At 35.9% G+C, this 22,097-nt stretch overlaps 1 protein-coding gene across 2 annotated transcripts in view; it reads right to left on the reverse strand.

Moving 5' to 3' along the window:
• EMCN (endomucin) overlaps nucleotides 1–22,097 on the reverse strand; it is a 173,281-nt gene that overhangs the window by 63,478 nt on the left and 87,706 nt on the right. For both annotated transcript variants that reach the window (XM_043973155.1, XM_043973154.1), the window contains exons 5-6: nucleotides 19,476–19,586; nucleotides 7,309–7,338 (exon numbers count right to left, since the gene is read on the reverse strand). In XM_043973155.1, the coding sequence (XP_043829090.1) occupies nucleotides 7,309–7,338; nucleotides 19,476–19,586 (141 nt within the window). The remainder of the gene's footprint in view (nucleotides 1–7,308; nucleotides 7,339–19,475; nucleotides 19,587–22,097) is intronic.

Consider the following 22,097-nt stretch of genomic DNA (forward strand, 5'->3'; position numbering starts at 1 on the left):
TTGTTCTTTAGACACATCACTAATAAAGGGTATGGTAGAATCAGAAAGCTGACCAGTTTGCATGACCTTATAATCACCTATTTACTATCTATGCGACCTCCTCATTTCACAGCTTTCCTAAAGACCATTCAAAGTCAGACAAGCTTCTTCACATAGATGGGATAATGCTCATGGTCAACCTGCTGTTTTTCATGGCTAGAAAAATGTGCTTCTCTTTCTACTGTTTAGAACAAAAATCAAATTCACTAGAGAGAAAGCCTGATGAAGAGGAAAAAGTCTAAGGACCTAGTTTTGAGTCTTGGTTGTACTATTAAGCTGGATATTTTTAACTTTGGGGGTTTTCTTTTGGTTAAAAACTCTAGGGCAGGGTGGTGAAGCCAATGGACCTCTTCTCAAAATCATGCATAAAATAAAATACATGGAATTACGGGGAAATAAATGTTACTGAAATATAGTTATCAAAATAATTTTAAGAAAATTATGTTCATAGACTCCAGGTTATGGACCCCTGCCTTAAGCAATTCACATCATTTTGCCATCTGTAAAATAGGAAAATGTGATGTAAGGTAGGCTATTTCAATTTTCTGAGCCCTCGTTTCCTCATCTGTAAAATGGAGACAACAATTTTAATCATTCAAAGAAGTAATATACTAACTATGCTTTAAAATTCTAGAGGAGGCTTAAGAGAGATGGGAAGTTTCTGAAAATGAATGTAGAGGCCTGAAATAGAAACAATTGTGGCAAGGAAGGAAAATGAGAATAGTCTAAGGAGATACATGAAGAGAAAGATAGAGTGAATGAGTGAATGAGTGAATGAATGAATGAGTGAATGGAAAAAAACACACACTTGTTAAGCATTTACTATATGCAAAACACTAGGAATACAAATTTTAAAAATGAGTCAGTCCCTACTCTCAAGTTCCTGTTCACTTTCTAAAGAATGTATATACAAGTTCTTTCAGCTGTAAGCCAGATGGAAAGGCCAAGTGGTCCTTAGCAGTCCTTAGTGGCAGTGGCATTGATGATAAAGCATTTTTTAGTGTCATTTCCATTGATAACACAATGTATGTTGGAACATTTGACCATTCCAAAGGACCTTGGAGATAAGTACTTTTCTTTTCTAGGTCTTCAGCAGCTGTGGCTTTTGTGTAGCCTAGGGATTTGAAGTCACATTTACACAAGGGTTACTCCCTGGACAGTGGCTACAGCGGGGCATCTGGAAGCAGAACTGGTGTTCTGAGATGGAAGGCTCTGCCTTTAGTAGGGCCCTTGGGCTTATTTACCAGGTTGTGGCAGCTTTTTGGCAGTTGGTATTAGTGGTAACAAAAATATTGGTCCTCTTCCTACAGGATGCCTCTCCCAGATGATGGCTTCTGGATGCTAGGCTAGGCTAATGGTTTGGGTAGGACACTGTTATCACCTTGGGTGAAGGTTTTTGGGCTGTCTTCACTGTGATCTGAGGGGAGGTGGTGGTTGAGATGGCAGGAGCAACCTCAAAAAAAAAAAGCTACTTTTCTAGCACATGCTGCCTCCTCACTCCTGCAAGATGCTTTATTTATGTACTTCAGCTTTGTGGGTTCACTTCTTCTGACAGTTAAAGTTGATGTCAGATCATCGGCCAATTGAAATTTTAAATTAAAAAAAGACGCAACCAAATAATGAATGCAAAGATGTGGCAGTACTGTAATAATAATGTCAGGAAAAGTTAAGCTTAGAATAAACCCACCCTAAACAAATAATAAGGAAAACAACAACAAAAAAGGTTTTTCTTTTCTTTTCCCTTCTCCTTCCTTCCTTCCTTCCTTTCATTTTTTGCTTTGTTGATCATAAAACTAAAATAAAAGTTGAGGATAGGACAGCTGATCAGGGCATGGTAGACAATGAAGAGAAGATAGAACTACTTAATTCTTAGTTTGTCTTCACTGTTAAGGAAAGTGTGTGTGTGTGTGTGTGTGTGTGTATACAGTATGGTTTATATGACTTGCAGGGTTTATAAGAATTCTTTATTAAATGAAACAAAAATATTTAAAATGAAACAAGAGCTCTGAAGGAAAAAAATAGAAAGAGAATAAATAGCTTAGAAGAAATCCTTATCCAATTCTCTCATAATTACAATGGATCAAACAGAGCTAAGTGACTCCATGAGACATCAAGAAATATTAGAATAAAATCATAATATTTAAAAGAGCAGGTGAAAGTATGACATTTACTATTAAAAACAACTGACTTCGAAAATAGGAAGAGGAGACAAAATTTAAGAATTATAGGATTCCGTGAAAATGAGCACTAAACAAAAAATCTGGATGCTATAGTTCCAGAAATCATAAATGAAAACCACTTTGATCTATTCAAATTAAAAGACAAAGTAAAAATAAAAAGAATCTACCAGTCATGTTCTGGAAGAAATTTCATATTAAAAATGACAGAAATGAAAGAGTTCAAGTACCAAGGAACCACAGTAAATATTGCACAATGCTTCATAACTAGTACTCTAAAGAAAAGAATTCTTAGTATATAATATTGAAAAAGACAAAAGATAAAGGCTTATAATTTAAAATATTTTACCATGAAAGAAAGCATAATCATACCAAAAAATAGACCCTTAATGGAATATAGAAGTGTCAAGTATTCCTGATGAAAAATCAGAGCTGAGTAGAAACTCTGAAATGCAAACAAAGGAGTAAAGAAAAACCTTGAATGGGAAAATTATTTTTAGCAATTAGAAAGGGCTGAATGATGATAAAGCGTTTTGATTTTTAACAGGAGGACAAGCGAAAAGTGTTCTTTGTACCCCTAACATTTTAAAACACCAAGAAAGAAGTTAAATAAGACAATCACTGGATTTGAGGATTTTTTTTCTCTTTTGATGGTTTTTTTATAAAATTTCATTTATTTATTTATTTATTTATTTTAGTGAGGCAATTGGGGTTAAGTGACTTGCCCAGGGTCACACAGCTAGTAAGTGTTAAGTGTCTGAGTCCGGATTTGAACTCAGGTACTTCTGACTCCAGGGCCGGTGCTCTATCCACTGCACCATCTAGCTGCCCCTCTTTTGATGTTTTTGAGAAGGAAAATGTAGGTATATATTAGGGAAGAAATGAGGAAGAAGGGGGAAGGTTACTATTTTTCATAATTGGGTTGTATGAGAAGAATATTCAAGTATGGAGGAAGGGATGAGAGGAGTGTGCATCAGACCGGAACATAGGCTAGGTGAGTGAAAAATCTGCCCCTCCTTAAATCATATAACCTGGGACCCCCTGAAGTTTGGGACAGTGTAGCCTGGAAGCAGGGCCCCACATTAAGAAGGAGTTAAAAGTCAAGTAAAAGATGGGCAAGATGAGCAAGCAGAGAAAGTTGCAAACCATAGAAAGTTTCATTAGCAACAAAGAAGATCGAGGTGTACCCTCAGAAGAGGATAACAATGTCAGGGCTCCTACATCCAAAGCTTCCAAGAAAAAATATGAATTGGTCTCAGACCATAGAGGTGCTCAAAAAGGACTTTGAAGATAAGGTAAGAGAGGAAGAGGAAAAAATGAAAAGATAAATGAGAGTGATGCAGGAAAGTCATTAGAAAAAAGTCAACAGCTTCAAAAGCCAAATGGAAAAGGAGATACAAAAGCTCTCTGAGGAAAATAATTGCCTACGAATTAGGATTGAACAAATGGAAGCTAGTGACTTTATGAGAAACCAAGACACAATAAAGCAAATACAAATGAATAAAAACATAGAGGACAATGTAAAATATCTTCTTGGAAAAACTGCTGACCTAGAAAATAGATCAAGGAGAGATAATTTGAAAATTATTGGAATACCTGAAAGCCATGATCAAAATAAGAGCTTAGATATCTTCTAAGAGACTGTCAGAGAAAATTGCCCTGATATTCTAGAAGAAGAAGGTAAAGTAGAAGTTGAAAGAATCTACCAATCGCCAAAGAGATCCCAAAATGAAAACTTCCAGGAATATTATAGCCAAATTTCAGAGCCCCTAGGTCAAGGAGAAAATATTGCAAGTTGCCAGAAAAAAATAATTCAAATACTACTGTGGAGACATGGTAAGGATAGCACAAGATCTAGCAGCTACTACATTAAAGGATTGGAGGGCATGGAATATGATATTCCAGAGGGCAAAGGAATTGGGATTACAACAAAAATTCACCTATCCAGCAAAACTGTGTATAATCTTTTAGGGGAAAATATAGAACTTCAATGAAAAAGAGGACTTTCAGGTATTTGTGATGAAAAAACTTGAACTGAATAGAAAATTTGGCTTTCAAATGCAAGAGCCTGGAGAAGCATAAAAAGGTAAATGTTAAACAGAAATCATGAGAGATATTAAAAGGTTAAACTGTTTACATTCCTACATGGGAAGATAATATGTCTAAACCATAAGAGCTTTCTGAGTATTAGGGAAGATGATAGAAATAAATTTAGACAGAGGGCAGAGGTGGGAATTGATTATGAAGGGATGATCCAGGGTGGGTGCTTTGTCCACTGTGTCACCTAGCTGCCCCATGTTGACCTTTTTAGGGTACAATTGCGGAGGGAGAGGAATGCACTCAGGGAGTGGGAGAGGGTGAAATCTCACACAAAAGAAGCAAGAAAGGGCTTATGGAGTAGGGGGGTGAGATGGGGAAGGAGTGGGGAAATGAATGAGTCTTACACTCATTAGAATTAGCTCAAAGAACTTAATCTCATTAGAGTTGGCTCAAGGAGGGAATAACATACACATTCAATTGGGTGGACTAATCTATCTAACCCTGCAGGAATAAAAGAATAAATAAATGAGAGGAATAAATGAGAGGAACATTCAGAAGAGTGCCCATCTTTTTTTTCCTTTTTCTTTTTTTTTTTTTTTAGTGAGGCAATTGGGGTTAAGTGACTTGCTCAGGGTCACACAGCTAGTAAGTGTTAATTGTCTGAGGCCGGATTTGAACTTAGGTACTCCAGGGCTGGTTCGCTATCCACTGCACTATCTAGCTGCCCCTGTATAAGGCACTTTTACAAAATTCATCGTGTTTTATGCCTTAAAACATTATAAACAAAAGCAGAAAAACAGGAATATTAAACACATACTTTACTAACTACAATGCAATAAAAATTATAATCAATAAAGGGCACTGGAAGAAAGTATTTAAAGATAAATGGAGATCAAATAATTTAATCCTAAAGAATTGATGGTCAAAGAAAATGAAAAAAATAGTTTCTTTATATAAAATTATATTAATTACATAAAACTACAATAATGAACTATCATAACAATATGTCCAACCTTTAGATATGCAGCTAAAGCAGTCTATAGGGACATATTTCTATCTCTAAACACTTTTGGTACATATCTCTTTATGTCTCTGGACAAATTGCCAATTTCAAAAAAAAGAAAGAACGAAAAATGAGAATTCATAGCAAATGAAGAGGAAATAAAAGAAATCATTACAAATTATTTCAAATAATGCAAATAAAATTCATAAATGAAATGGATGGATATTTGCTAAAAATATAAAATGATTGGGTTAACAGAAGAAATGTATTTTAAATAAGCTAATCTCAGAGAAAGAAATTTAAAAAGTCACAAAAGATCGCCAAAGGGGAAAACATATACCCAGAATCTGAGAGATTTATATGTGAATCTATCAAACATTCAAAGAAAAATTATTCCTAATATTACATAAATTATTTGCAAAAATAATAAAAGAAGTTTATATGAAACAAATATAGTCTTGATAACTAAATCAGAAAGACAAAGAAGAAAAAAACCAATGAATCACTACCCATAAAAATATTGTTGAAAAAATATTGAATGAAATATCAGTAAGAAGGCTATACCAACACATTAAAAAGATATAGTGTTGGGAGCAGCTAGGTGGTGCAGTGGATAAAACACCAGCTCTGGATTCAAGAGGACCTGAGTTCAAGTCTGGCCTCAGACACTTGACACTTATTAGCTGGGCAAGTCACTTAACCCTCATTGTCCCACAAAAAAAAAAAAAGATATAGTCTTGATTCAATTTTAAGAAAACTAGAAACATCAAAAGTCTATATTAATAACAAAACAATAAATTCACATGATTAAATTAACAGATTCATAAAAAGCCTTTTGATAAAATATAACACATCTTTCTGTTGAAATCATTATAAAGCACAGGAATAATTGGACTATTCCTTAATATGGCAGATAGTATATATAGAAAACCAAGAGCCAGCAACATTTGTAATGGAGAAACAGTAGAGGTCTTATTCTAATAAGATCAGGGATAAAGCAGGAGTGTCATATAAAATAAAATAATATTTGTAAAATGCTTAGCAAAGTGTCTAGCACATAGTAAATACTACATAAATGTTATTCCTTTCCCTTCCCACCTGCCATCATCACCACTTTTAGTTGATATAGTTCTAAAAGTGCTTGCTATAGCAAAAAACCAAACAACAACAACAAAAAAAAAACCTCAAGAAAAATAAATCAAGAGTATAAGTATAGGCAAAGAGCTAAGACAATGGTCACTTTTTGCAGAAGGTATTATGGTCTCTTTAGAGAAACAGAGTCAACTAAAACTAATTGAAAAAATTAACACCTTTAAAAACATAACAGTATTTAGACTAAATCCATTTAAATCATCAGTCTTCTTATGTTACCAAAAAATGAAGAAGAGGCAGAAATTTCAGTCAAAATAATTATAAAATGCATAAAATTTGTGGAACTACCTACTAAGACACACATAGGAATTATGTTGGTACAATTACAAAGCATTCTTTACAGAGGTAAAGATAGATAAAGAATTATTATAATAATTGGAGTCAATATAATAACAATTATTCCAATATTACTTATACTAAACTTATTCTGCTTGGTTTCAGAAGGTAGAACATAGAACATTGTCTGGAAGTTAGAAAGAAACATATTTAGGCTTGATGTAGAAAAATATTTAGGTTGTAAGTTATATTATATCTCAAGAGGTAGTAGATTCCTGCAGCTTGGAGGTCTTTGAACAAAAGCTGGATGATATGTTGGGGACAGTCAAGTGACTTTCCATAGCTGAAACAAATACCAAAGTGGTTCAGAAGACCAACAGAAGGGATTCCATTTCAACTATAGGCTGGACTATGACCTCTGACATCCTTTCTAACTTTGTAATTCTGTAGGATTTATGCTATCTACCTTCCAGATTTGATAGGACATTCAAGTGATATAGATAAAGTACTTTGTAAAATAAAAAGTTCTGTATAAATATATGATAATATTTTCATTATTTTTTTGCAATTAATAGGCTTTTAACTAAGAATGTTCTATAGAGAAGTTAGAAAGTAACTCACCTGGCTTTTTTGTTGGTGTCAAAGTGTGATCTGAGGGGGAAGAGAGAGGAAGGCAGGGAGGGAAGGAAGGAGGGAGGGAGGAAGGGAGAGAGAGAGAGAATTAATGTGAGACCAAAGCTGTACCCACCCTAAGACAATTGAGGACAATGAGCTTTAGAAAAAAAGTTACATCCCCCCAAGTTATTAATTGGGCCCCCATTGGTACAAAATTCCAGCATGTACTTTTGTATCAGAAAAGGATTATACTTTGTGACTCTCCTACCCCCAAACATACCCTTATAATTCAAGCATCATCATAGTTAGATCATATGTGAATGAATCAGATTAACCCAAACACAATAATTTATTTCCCACAATCTCCACCCCAAAGTTTAACTTCCTTAGGAGATGCTATTTAATTTTACTTATAGTGAAAAGGAGTAGAGAAAGAGAAATTTAGGAAGACTGACAGTTTTGGGGGAGAGATTATGAGTTCTGTTTTGTATATGTTGAGTTGGAACTGTCTATGGGATATTTGTATTAAGATATCCAAAAGATAAATCTGTAGCTGACGAGAGAAACTAGGGCTGTGTATATGCATGTGTGTATGTATGTACATGTATGTGTACATGTACACATACATGCACACATATATGTATATACACAAAGATCGGGAATTATCAGCATAAAGATAATAATTGAGCTAATGTGATCAACAAATGAATTGTTGTAAAGAGGCAAGAGAAGAAAGCCTAGGTGAGAGCCTTATGGAACTCTCATGGTTGTCTCTTGGTTTCTTGGCTTCCCTTAAAACTCAGTTAAAATCCCACTTTTTATAGGAGTTCCAGCCACTATTTTCTTCCTCCTCCTGAGATTACCTTTCATCCTTTGTGAATATATCATTTATGTACTGAGAGGATTATGGGAATTGAATGAACCATACTGACTCCATATTGTGACTCAATTCTGAATCTAGCTCAGTTTTCTTTCTATTCAATTATGGGTTTAGTCCAATTTCTGTCTTGTGAGAAAACTTTATTTCATTATGGGAATTATGAGAAAATTTTCTTACATTGTTTCAACCTAGCCCCATGTGTCTTGGAAGCTGGACCATTTTTACATGTTGCTTAGATACCCTTATTTAAGGACCTAAGGTTATACTGACCAGAAACCCCGTTAGATCTGAGATTGATGTGTGGACTTTTCTCAAAATTGTACAACTCAAATAGCCCATTTGTCTCATCTGGAAATTGGCCCTTACTGGTTAATCAGCTACTGGTTTTTTTTTTTTTTTGTTCCTTTGACTGAATACAGACACTTGGGGTGATGGTGGAGTAAAACACATTTCCCCCTGATTTCAGGGAGTTACACCTGTCTGCTTTTTCCCACTCCCTAATCTTTCCTCCTATTAGAAATTTGATTACATAAATTGTATCCTGCTTATTGTTTTAATATATATAGACATTTGTCTCCCCCTTTATTTGGGGTCCAATACCAAGCTGAGAAGACTTGGTCCCAATTTGTTATTCAATTGGCATGCATTGATTAATAAATTGATAATGCTTAGAAACTTGAATCTTTGTTTCTTCAGAATTTCAGATTTTACCTGCCACAATACCTAGGTCTTACATGATGTTTCCACCATTTGAATGTGAACTCCTTAAGTGTAGGGATGGTTATTTTCTTTGTATCTTAGTACTTATCATACTACATAACACATAGAAAACAATGAATGTTTGTTGGCTTGCTCAAGTAATTAATTTTGAAATTACTTTTTATTTGACTTTCCTGTCTCCTATAAGTCAGTGGTGTCAAATTCAATCAGAAATGGCAGTCACTAAACTATATATAAAGATTCCTGTGCGTCTCATATTGACTTAAAAAGCTATATATTAATATTATGTTCTATTGTATTTTTCTTTACTGTGTTAAATGCTTTCCAATTACATTTTATTCTGATTCAGTCTGTATTGGTACAGTGAAGATCATAATGTTGCCCAGAGGGCTGTGTGTTTGATAACTCTGTCATCTGCCAAAAGTCACAATTTTGTTTCCTTTTTGTTTATTCTTTTAATTTCTTTTTCACCCTCATATTATTGTAATACCCAGCATTTCTAGGATTATATCAAACAATAGCAGTGACAATGAAAATCCTTGCTTAAACTCTGGTCTTATTATAAAGATCTCCAACATTTGTCCATTATAGATAATTTCTAGTGCTTGGTTTTAGATAGATACTATTTATTATAGTAAAGATATCACCATTTCTTTTTTTACTAAATAATAAAGTACTCTCCTTGAAACCTCTAATGAAAGGGAACACATTATAGCAACTATGATGAAGCCCATTGAATGATTGCTGAAAAATGAAATAGATTCCTGGATCGTTCATAAAACCAGTAAAAGATATTTAATAGGAAAATGGTGGAAACTAACATACAACTGATAATTCTTGAAGAAAAATTAAAAAGACAAATGAGGAAAAAAATGTAAAATTATGACAATCTCTTCAGAACCATAAGTTCTATTAAAAGGAGAATAGCAGTCAGTTAAAAAAAAAAACTGGGGTAGAAACAATTAGAATAAGTTCAAACAAAATTAAGATAAAAAGAAACCATGAGATTTTAACAAGCCAAGGCTATTGAACTTGAATACCCAAATACTCAGAGACAACCTGAGAATCATAAATCTTACAGAAAACACAAATAAAAACCCTAAATACTTTATTTTATGAAATCATGGTAGGTAATTGTTCAGAAGTAGTAGAAACAGAAAGCAAAGTATATAATTGATAAAATCCACAAGTTCTTAGCAGAGAGAAATTCCAAATTTAGCTCTATTAGTACCATTGTGGTCAGTCTTCAGATGTCTCTTCCTTTCCCCCAACCCCTTCCAGTCCTACTTCATCCCAGCCTAGGACTATGTCTGCACACAAAACATGATAGAAAATAAATGGTTGTGGTGGTGGTTGTTGTAACACAATCAGTGAAATGATTGTAACACGGGGTCAGTAACCACTGTGGCTGATTTCATTCTATTTGAGTAGCAATTTTCTTTTTCCTACTACAATTTCCAGATTCCTCAAAGTCACCTTGTGGGAGCTATAGCAATATCCAATGTGTTCTAAACTGTATTCACAATGAACGTTGCTTCACAGATTCATGAAACTAGCTGATTCTCCCCTTGTCTTCCATTCAGACCTTCCTTATATCTCTAATTGAAAGATGGATGAGAAAATGTGCTATAAGTTATTTATGTTTTTTTGAGATTTCAGCCTTCTGAAGTTCAAATCCTTTTACACTTTATAAAATATGCTTCCTGAATCTAATGGGGAGACACCCCCAGAGAATATTTTTGGAGTTCTAATGACTTATAAAATATTTTATGAGTTAATTGTAAACAAGTCAGTAACACACAAGTTATCTTTTCCCTAAAATACATGAATTTAAATAGAGAAATGAAAAGAAGATGAACTTTGTACAATTATAAGCTGGCTCAGGGTTTCAAGTACACCCACAACACAGACCATGGCAAGCCTAGCTCATCCTCCATTTAGAGTTATATGTCTGGAACAATGGAAACAGACTGCTTCCATTAATTCTGTGATCTTTCCACATCAAAATGTCTGCACCCTTGTTTGTGGAAAATAAGAACCAACTTCAATTAACCCCAAAGTTTAAACCAAATGTGTTTGTTGTTTAAGGCAACTTATGGAAAGAGGATAATTAGGGATGGCCGATCATTTGGAAAATGTATGGCACCCTGTCCCTATTGAGTCAGAAGGACCTTAATCTTAATTTCCTCTTTCCCTCTCCACTGTGTCTCCTTTTTCATTAATGTGATTTGTAGGACACTATACAAGGAAGGATGAGAAATGGGCTGAAGAACTGGCCCCAGCAACAAGAAGCAAACTTTTCTCTTTAGAGAAATAATTTTGCCTCCTTCTATTTTCATCCAGAAAGCAATGAAACAGGCATTTCCAAACCACTTTTAGCCTTATTTCTAGTTTCAGACATCATGAACATCTGCATATGGAGACGGCCTGCGCATCCCCCTATTATTTTAAGTGGAAGCAGCCACAGCTGCCCAGTTATTGTTTTTCTTTCCTCCACTTCTTTTGCTTTCTGGCATTTCTCTCTTTCTTGACCTCATCTTTTCTACAAGAACAAGGTCAATATAACCTTCTCCTACCTCCAAGCAAAAGTAGGAGAGTATGACACAAACATGGATGTTCTACCTGAAAAGGAACCATTTCTGAATTTTTAGGTAGATGTCTGTCTGCTGGGTGGGTGGTGATTTTAAAGGTGGAATTGTAATCAAAATTGACTCAGTGCATCTTTATCCGAAAGGCAGGGCCCAAATAGTATTTGACCAATACAAATGACTGTCAGCTAGAGGCTCATAGGATCCAGGTAAAAATACCATAGATTTCCAAGAATTGTCAAGTCTCTACAGCCTCATTAAAAATGAAGTTTATAAAGGATTGCTTTATAGATGAGAATCTACAGAGTAACAGCAATGACTGATTGCTGGTTTATTTCCCCCTGAATTTTTAATGTGGGCACAATGGATCTCACATTAAAGCATGCTAAATGCTTACTGGCCTGTAGTGGTTAAATGCAGTGTTCACTTTCATAAGTCTCCATGCAGTCCAGTACTTTCTCTTTGTCATTGGTATGCTGCTCCTTTCTAGATGTGTCTAGACTCTGGTACAGTCTGAAACTCTGAAGTACCTTCTTGAATATTTTACGTGTATGGGAGCCCAACAAAGACTGGCCTACAGTGACAGACAAAGGACTGCATTTAGACTGATACAGTGGGGCAAGTGAGTAAAGGCCAGGATTTAGGTTTATTTCTTTATAATTATTGTGGTGTAGTGGAAATAATAAAAATGATAATAACAATAATGTTATATCAATAATAATAATAATATTCATATTGAACTTTAAGGTTTGCAAATTATTGTCCATATGCTATCTTATTTGGGTCTCACAACAATCCCACAAGGTAGGCAGCAAGGATGGTGGATTGGGAATCAGATGAACTAGGTTCAAATTCTGCCTATGCCATTTGTCACCTTTATGACCTGAGTTAGTCATCTCAACTATCTGGGCTTCAATTTCATCAATCCCAAAATGAATTGGTTGTACTTGATGGCTTTGAAAGTCCTTTCCATCTCTAATTGAGATGGCTGTCAGGAGATTTTGGTGCTACTCTCTTCCACATGAATGAGAAAAGGGACATATCTTTCTTTCTTTCTTCTTCTTATTTTTTTTGCAGGGCAATGAGGGTTAAGTGACTTGACCAGGGTCACACAGCTAGTAAGTGTCAAGTATCTGAGACCAGATTTGAACTCAGGTCCTCCTGAATCCAGAGCCAGTGTTTTATCCACTGTGCCACCTAGCTGCCTCCAAGGGAGAGGGATATTTCACTGGTCCCAGACTCATGGGCTCATGGGAACCGTATAGACAGTTATTGAGAAATTTTTGTCTGCAAGCAGAAATAGCTTTCTAATAACCTGTTACCCTCGTATTCTGGAATATGTCATTTGCCACCAATCTATTTTCCTCTTTTCTCACACTGCTTAAGATTCACTTTCTCCAAGGAGTCTTTTCTGACCAATGCCCATAATACTTTATGTGTCTCTGTAACTAGTTATACATATGTTCCACCCTGTTCATTTTCTCATGTGTGAGAATTGAGAAAGTGGGGCAGCTAGCTCCAGATTAGCTGAATTTAAATAAATCTGCTAATGACCTCAAAGGTCAGCTAATCTATTTCCCCTCCTGAAACCTTTTTATAGATAGAAGCTATTATTTTAAAGTAATAATAAGTAGCACTCAAATTATAGTCAAGTACATAATAACACTTATACAATATACAATTTGGAATATAATCAAAAGACATTCTACATATATACTTATATATGTATATTACTTTAAATAGAAATTATTTTTAAACTAATGCTAATATTTAGTGGAATCAAGTATTAATATTTGATATTGATATTACATATATACACATATATGTACACTATTGAGATATTGAAAAGCTATGTTAATAATAGAGAATCATTGACTAAAGAATGACCTTTTGATAAGTGATGCATCATAAGTTGGTGCTTTGCAATAGGGAATTAATTCATGGAAAAACTCTATGTGGCATGTGTGGTTTCCATTTTGTTGGCAATTGTGCCATTATTTCTTTCTTCTTTTTTGGGGGGGGCAGGGAAATGAGGTTTGGTGCTTTATCCACTGCGCCACTTAGCTGACCCCATTCTTTCTTTACTATAGTTGTCACCCATCCCAAGAACTTAAGGGCTATTTAAAATCTTTCCAAATATACTTTTCTAGGAATTATGGAGCAGTTCTCAAAAATTATAATGAAAAGGTCAATGGATTGAGAGTCGAGAGACATACATCCTAGTCCTATAATGGAGAGTGATGAATTTGGAGTTACAGGACCCAAATTTAAATGATGGCTTAGCTAGGTAGGATAGTGAATACATCAACTTGGAGGCAGGACACCTGAATCCAAAATCTACTTTGGATCCTTACTGGACAACTGTTCCTGGTGTAAACCCCTCTGTGCCTTTGTTTCTTCACCTGTAAGATGAGGGGATTGGACTCCCTGACTTCTAAGGTCTCTCTAGTTCTATATTCATGATTCACATGATTTGATGACCAATATGACCTTGGAAAAATCATGTAACTCTGACTTCTGGTTTTCTTATCTATAAAATGAAAGTCTGGGCTATAGGATATTTAAAGTCCCTGTGACCTCTAGATTTATTATTTTCTGACTGAAGTGGGTCACACTAAATGTCTTCTAAGTTACCTTATATCTCTGTGATTCTCTGCAATGAAAACAAGAAAGCCAAAACAGAACATACATCGGCAAATAAGAAAAGATAAAGACTGGTTTGTTGTTGTCATTTTCAGTCATATTTGACTCTTTGTGACCCCATTTGGGGTTTTCATGGTAAAGATATAGAGTGAGTTGCCATTTCCTTCTCCAGCTTATTTTACAGATGAGGAAATTGAGGCAAATGGGTTAAATTTGCCCGTGGTCACACAGCTAGTAAGTGCTGGAGGCCAGATTTGAACTTAAGAAGGTGAGTCTTCATGCCCCCAATCTGGCACTGTATTCACTCTCATCACCATCGAGTTGCCCTAAAAAGGCTGGAGGCTGGCCAGAAGAAGAATTTGGACTTCTTCAGGACACATCCTTTTCTTGTTTCCTTTCCTCCTTATTAGTTAATAAAATATGCGCACACACAATATGAACTTTCAAACTTTCAAATGGGCATTTCCTGGATGCAAGAAATTAATCATATGGCTGACTTTCTAACACACAACGCCTTCATCCTGCACATGTTGTCTAAGGAACTATCATCTGGATATTTAGAGGAAGGATAAATTTACAGATGTTTTGCAGTAAGACAAATATGAATAGCAGCCTCCTGCTAGCACTAGATTTAATGGTACCATCTGTAAACTTAACTCTTCAACCTTGTCCTCCTGGATGTGTGTGAGAGAGGAAACTGTATCATAATAATAAAATTAATGGCAAGCACTTATTGAACAGTACTTTATATTTGTCTCATCTGATTCTTACAACAATGCTGGGAGATAAGTGCTATTATTCTAATTTTACACAAAAGAAAACTGAGGCAGAAGTTAAGTAACTTACTCAGCTAAGTTACTTACTTATACAGCTAGTGTCTGAGGTAGAATTCAAACTAACATTTTCCTGATTCCATGTCTATCACTCTCTCTACCTGAGTACCAAGCTATGTAATAATCTGAGAAGACTCCCAGTTTGATCATTTCACAAGTGAGCTCTATAGTACTAGTATTCTCAAGGTGAGTCTGTGGTCATTAGTGAGAACATTGAAGGCAAAATTAGTTCTATTGAGGGATACCTGCCGTGGAATGAGTTATATATGTGTTGTTTCCTGCAATGGGACATAAGCTATAGGTCTGTTTTATTTTTTGTCTTTGTATCTCTAGCACCTAGCACAATGGCATAAGTTGAATGAGGCTCTGAATGTCTTAATAAGATAGCAGGCAGCAAAGAAGAATAGGGACTATTCTTCTTTTTTTGTGTGTGTGAGGCAATTGGGGTTAAGTAACTTGCCCAGGGTCACACAGCTAGCAAGTGTCAAGTGTCTGAGGCCGGATTTGAACTCAGGTCCTCCTGAATCCAGGGCCAGTGCTTTATCCACTGCTGCACCCTAGGACTATCTCTTCTCTTTTGTATTGCCAGGAAATCTACAAGGGCTAAATATTCTTTCACTTTTTAAGGAATGATTCTGTGTGGTGATTTGGCCTTAAGCTACTTGAAAGGTAGCTATTTTAAACTATGTCAAAGAAGTCCATATGTGTAGTGGACCTCAAAGGAACTACTTAGATGCACTTTGCTAAATGATTCAACATAAAAAGAGGAATCGTTGTGACATAGGGAGTTGACCACTTACTTCTGAACGAATGGACACAGAAAGCAGCCAGGATTTGCTCCATTTGGGGTATTTCCCCTTCCCTTTCAGCAACTTTTCTTGTCCTCAAGCACATGGGTCCAAGATTTGACTCTACACCTCAACAGCTTTGTCCCAGTCTGAAAAGATGAGGCTCTTTTCATCAAGGCAACCTTCTACCCTTGGTCTCAGAAAGGATTGTGGATTTAGAAGTCATAGGATGAGAAATCTTGAATCAGAAAGAACCTTGGAGATCATCTAATCCAACTCCTTCATTTACAAATGAGCAAACTGAGGCACAGAGAGGTTAGTTTACCTACCCCAGGCCACATAGAAAGTAGAGATTTGAATCCAGGCCCTTGACACCAATCTCGCTTTTTTTTGGGGGGGGGCAATGCAGGTTAAGTGACTTGCCCAGGGTCACACAGCTAGTAAGTGTCAAGTGTCTGAGGTCGGATTTGAATTCAGGTCCTCCTGAATCCAGGGCTGGTGCTTTATCTACTGTGCCACCTAGCTGCCCCAATCTCACATATTTTTATTGCACCATGATACCTTTTCAATATCTTTTCATCTCCTTAAGGAGATTTACACTTTTATCATTATGTCACTCTAGTTTCATTTTTTTCTTGTCCCTTGGATCCATATTTGTTGCTGACAAATAGGCTCAGGTATCTCCTATCCTTAAAACGTACACAAACATATACACACAACTCTTTTACTCAGCTTTGCCATCCCCTCAAACTATCATTATTTATTACTGTTGTTGTTGTTGTTTTGCTGCTGCTTCTGGTGTTTGTTACAGCATACTCTCTCCTCATTAGCATACTCTTAGAATCTTAGCTTCCTTCACTTCCCACCTCAGGTGCCACTTCTTACATGAAGCCTTTCTTGATTCCCATAACCTTTAGTGTTCTCTTCTATTCTCAGTTATCTTGTATTTAGAAGCAGCTAGGTGGTGCAGTGGGTTGAGCAGTGCATCTGGAGTCAGGATGATCTGAGTTCAAATCTAGATTCAGACATTTGTCTTACTTTTCCCATCTTCAAAATGAGGATAATAATAGGACCTCAGGGTCATTGTGAGGATTAAATGGGTTATTTGCAAAACAATTAGCACTGTACCTGTCACGTAGTAGATGCTACATAAATCCTAGCTATTATTTTTATTACTATCTTTACTTTTATTAATCTGTTTATATCATCATATACTTCTATTCCAGTAGACTGTAAGTTCCTTAAAGGCAAGAATTATATTTTCCTATTTGTTTTTATATTATACTTGGTGATAGAGAGAGTACTGTCCTGAATTGATAGAGAGGAAATTTCCTCATTTGAGAGTTCATTATATCAAAGACATCACAGGTATAGTTCCTATCCCTTTTTTTCTGCAATGTCTAATATAGTGAGGAAAACATAATAGGTACTTATTATTATTATTATTATCTGGTATGAATGGATGATAGTCGTCATCAGAAAGGCTGGTCAAATTCTTGTGATGTGAGGCACAGTGATGATAGGACCCAGATGCTTTCTAGTTTTAATTTTTTTTTCAATTTTTTTTTAACATTTTTATTTTATTTTATATTTTATTTTGTGGGGTAATGAAGGTTAAGTGCCCAGGGTCACACAGCTAGTTAGTGTTAAGTGTCTGAGACTGGATTTGAATTCAGGTCCTCCTGGATCCAGGGCCGGTGCTTCATCCATTGCACCACTTAGCTTCCCTTGGCCCAGATGCTTTCTGCCCAATTTAGACAGACACAAAAATGTGTGCTAGCCCATGGGCCTTTGATTAAGTGCCCAATTGCTTCTGGAAGTTACACTGAGTCAAACTGGATTCCTTCAACCCAATTAACTTGCTGCCTGGAGTCGCTAAAAATCTTTTTACTTGCTGGCAACCACCAAACCAATGCAGTTAGATATAGAGTAGAAATAATCAATACTTGAGTCCTGGGATAATGAGCTAGAACTTTTTGGAAATTACCTATTATTAATGGATAGTCTGAAGTTGAAAATCATAGACTCATACTGTCTCCAAGATGTTTTAGCCCTTGTCTGATAGGATAATCCTCTCCGTTACTTTTATCTATAAGTGTACCCTCAAGGTGTCAGTAAATTATTTGGGGAGAAGTTGAAGGTTAGGTGGCTAAGGGTATCTGGAAGACAGAGCTAGAATACAGATAAAAGCCTCCTGATCCAGAGCCCGGATTCACTAATGGTTTGCATGTAATGGCTTGGATGTTCTTGCTCTACACATTTTCCTATGAATGAGTCATCTAGAAAAAGCCACTAGATGAGTCTGAAGTCAAAGGGGTGAAGAATCAATTAACCAAAATATATTAAGTACCTTCTTCATGCTAGACTCTGAGGAAGCAAAAACAAAAAGAAGGCAATCCCTTTCCTTAAAAAAGGGCTTCTTAAACTTTTTCTACTTGAGATGCCTTTTCTCACAAGAAATTTTTACAAGACCACAGGTATACAAGTATATAAAATAGGTATACATTACCTTTTGCTGTAGCCAAATTTTGTACAACCCCAACATTCAGTCATGCAACCCTACATGAGGTCCCAACCCACAGTTTAAGAAGCTTTGCCTTGAAGGATTTACATTCTACTAGGGGATGATAACAAGTTAATTAACAAAAATTCATAAAAATTCATTCATGTATATATATATATATACTGTATACTTATATATACAAATATACAAATTTATATCTATATGTACATATATACATGCATGTATAGTATAGCAACATATACATTATATATAGAAATAGAGAGATAGAAATCAGTAGGTAAATAGATACATCAATAGCAAGACAGAGAGAGAAAGAGCACTAGCTCAATACTTAGTGATTGGAAGGGAAGGTGAATAACGCTAACAATCTCGATAATCAAGAAAAGCCTCTGCAAAGAGTTGGCCTTTAAACTGAGTCTTTAAGGGAGTTAATAATTTAAAGAGGCAGAACTGAGGGGAGAATTCCAGATATAGGGTATATCACTTGGGCAAAGGTGGGTGATGGTGATGGGTGATGGAATGTTATATGCAGGGAATGACAAATAAGCCAGGTTGTCAAACTCTTACAGCGTGTTTAGGGGGAGTAAGGTGTAGTTAACCTATAAAAACATAGACTGGATGTAGATTGTGAAGGGTTTAAATTCTGGGAACAGAAGAGTTTGCATTTTAGATAAGTGGTATCCACCGAAACTTCTTTCTGCTTCTTCTTCCTCTTCCTCTTCCTTTTGCAGGGCAATGAGGGTTAAGTGACTTGCCCAGGATCATACAGCTAGTAAGTGTCATGTATCTGAGTTCAGATTTGAACTCAGATCCTCCTGAATCCAGGGCTGGTGCTCTATACATTGCACCACCTAGGTGCCCCCACCACTAAAACTTCTTGAGCAGAGCAGTGACATGGTCAAATCTACTCTTTATGATGGTTACTTTTGAATTTCATTCCTTTTTAGTTCACTTATAGGATGACCAATCTCTATGGACAATAGTAGGTCTAGAGTCATTGTTCTTCCACCCTTTGGAAAATTTTCTCTCCTAGTCTTTCCAAAAAGATTTTAGAGTTGTAGTTTGTCACTGTGGCATAGTGACTATTCTATGCTACTTTTTCTGACACTAACATTAAGGCTTCAGGGTTTATGCAGAAAAGTCTATATACCTAGTCAACCTCGTGGTTCAAAGCATCAACACATCCCCATTACTTACTGCTCTTCTGGCTGCTTTGTGTAGCTGACACATTACTCTGAAATTGATGATCTTGTGGGTTTGCAGTGCTGCAAGCATCAGTTGGGCTCTTGCTTTGGGGGGTTCCTTTTTCTGAAAAGACAGTAAGTATCCTTTAATAATGTTGCTAGAAGTTTGTTTTTTATTAACATCAACATTACTAATCATCTCAGGTCAAAAGCCCCAAATCTGGAGCTCATTCAATCGGACGTTTTGTGCTAGGTAATCAATGACTCAGTGCATTTGGTTATTGGCAATGCTGGTTCATCTGCTCGTTTCTACCAACTTCACAACAAAGACATTTGACAAACCAGGCATTTAGGCAGCCATATTGGTTCCAAAGCCCCTGGCATTGTATTTCTGGATTATATTTATAGTCCTTGGGACTTTCTAGGCCACTGAGTTCACCCCTCTCCGTAACATTTGACAGATGAGGAAATGGAAACCTAGAAAAATTATGTGACTTGCCCAAAGTCATACAGGTAATGAGTTGCAAAGGGGGTATTTGAACTCAAGACCTTTGATTCCAAGTACATTTCCTTTTTCCACTGTACCAGGTCTGGAGAGATATGAGGTAGAAACATTTGAAGAACTCAGATATTCCTAAACTGTGAATATGTCATGTTATAGAAACTAGGAGTAAGTGGCAGTGATTCTAAAGGTTCAAGATCTGATATTTTGGAGACTGATGTTCCTATTGACAAAAGAAAACCAGGAGGAGAAGTTATTGGTTTCTAGGAATGGAGGAAAATATGATATCAAATTTAGACCTGTTGAGTTAGAGGTGGTAATAGCATAATCAATTAAAAATTCCCAGTAGGTTTTGGAAGTATGTAACTGGGGCCCAGGCAAAAGATGTTCATTTGAAAGTAATCTATATGGTTTTGACTTTTGAAGTTCTGTGAGTATGTCAAGGTCTCCAAAGGAGAGCGTAAAGAGAGGAGTAAGGCTAACTAGATGTTTCCATTTGGGGGCAGGAGGAGGAAATGGTCCCCTGGAGAATTAGGAGAACAAAACCAGTGTTACATAGGAGTTAATTTCCAAAAAAAGAATGGTGGGTTAGCAAGGTCAAATAATTCTGAGAAGCCAAGGAGAATTAAGAATGAGACAAGGCCATAGGTGTGCATACAAGAAAAAAAAAAGTATTTTATGAATTATTTTTGTTTGTATTTTGCAAGTAAAGTTTAATTTTAATTAAAAAATAAGTTTTAATTTCCTTTTAATTTGATGAATAAAAATAATTATCTTTATGATTGAGTATTCAAGTAAAGGAATATATATAATATATATGTATATGTATACATATATATATATATACATATATATATATATATATATATATATATATATAATCTATCTTCTATTTTCTTCTATGTGCAGAAACTCCATGAGAGTAGATACCATCTTGCTTTTATATTGGTAATGACCAGAGCCTAGCACAGTACCTGGAACATAGCTAAAACTTAAAATAAATAAATAAATAAACGAATATACACACACACACACACACACACACACATACATATTGATTGAAGGGCACAAAGAACTTCCTATGATTCCCTAATCACTATCAGCCTTGGCCATAGGTGTGTGCAATCTATGGATTTCATTTTAGGGTGTCTGCCCAGGGAATTTTTTTTTTTAATTTTTAAGGTATAGATTTTTTGACCTTCAGGTGATTAAGGATAAAGTGGGTATCAAGGAAAAGTGGAATAATGAATATAGTGCAGAGAACTTATGCAAGAAATTTGGCAGTGAAACAAAAGGGAAAATAAGAAATTGTGATTCTTAGGTCTTGTTATATATTTGTATGTTTAAGGGAAATACTTTTTTGCGTGTACAAAACTCCTCTTTTGATGTAGGAATAAAAGAATAAAATGACTCAAAATAATGTCTATTGACACAATCATCAGAAGCAAATGCCCACTTTGTTAATGCTCTGTGATCCAATCCAGGTGTAGAATGAGCTTGATGCTGAAGTAACACTTCTTGGAAGTGTGAGATCCAGTTTGAGATATTAGCAGATAACTACAATGAGAGACATCTTTTTTTTTTTTTTTGGTGGGGTAATGAGGGTTAGGTGACTTGCCCAAGGTCACATAGCTAGTAAGTGTCAAGTGTCTGAGGACGTATTTGAATTCAGGTCCTCCTGAATCCAGGACTGGTGCTTTATCCACTGCACCACCTAGCTGCCCCACCCCCAATGAGGGACATCTTAAACGCCATCCAGACATGGAATCTAGGTCCTATAGAGGAACCTCTGGAAGAGCTTAGAGAATGGAAGGAATGATGGAAACAGTCATCTAGAAAATAAAAGTTGAAGGGCACAGATGGACTAGATAAAGATCTTGCTGTTTAAGTGGGAAGAAAAAATGATAACTAGATTTCTGAAGGACTAAGTGGGGTACCTTTTCCAGTGGTTGATGAGATGAAGAAAAACTAGTAAGGTTTCTGGGCTAAAGTTGGGAGGGTACTTGGGTGTCTTTATAGAGTGCTGTTAAATTCTATGGAGACTAACTAAAGAAGATTAGGATAGAAGGTATAGCAGAGTGCCCGGCACATGGTAAATGCTTAATCCACTCTATGGCTCACATCTCTCAGTTC

This window comes from Dromiciops gliroides, chromosome 6 (assembly GCF_019393635.1).
Source record: "Dromiciops gliroides isolate mDroGli1 chromosome 6, mDroGli1.pri, whole genome shotgun sequence".
In the NCBI taxonomy this organism is placed as follows: Eukaryota; Metazoa; Chordata; class Mammalia; order Microbiotheria; family Microbiotheriidae; genus Dromiciops; species Dromiciops gliroides.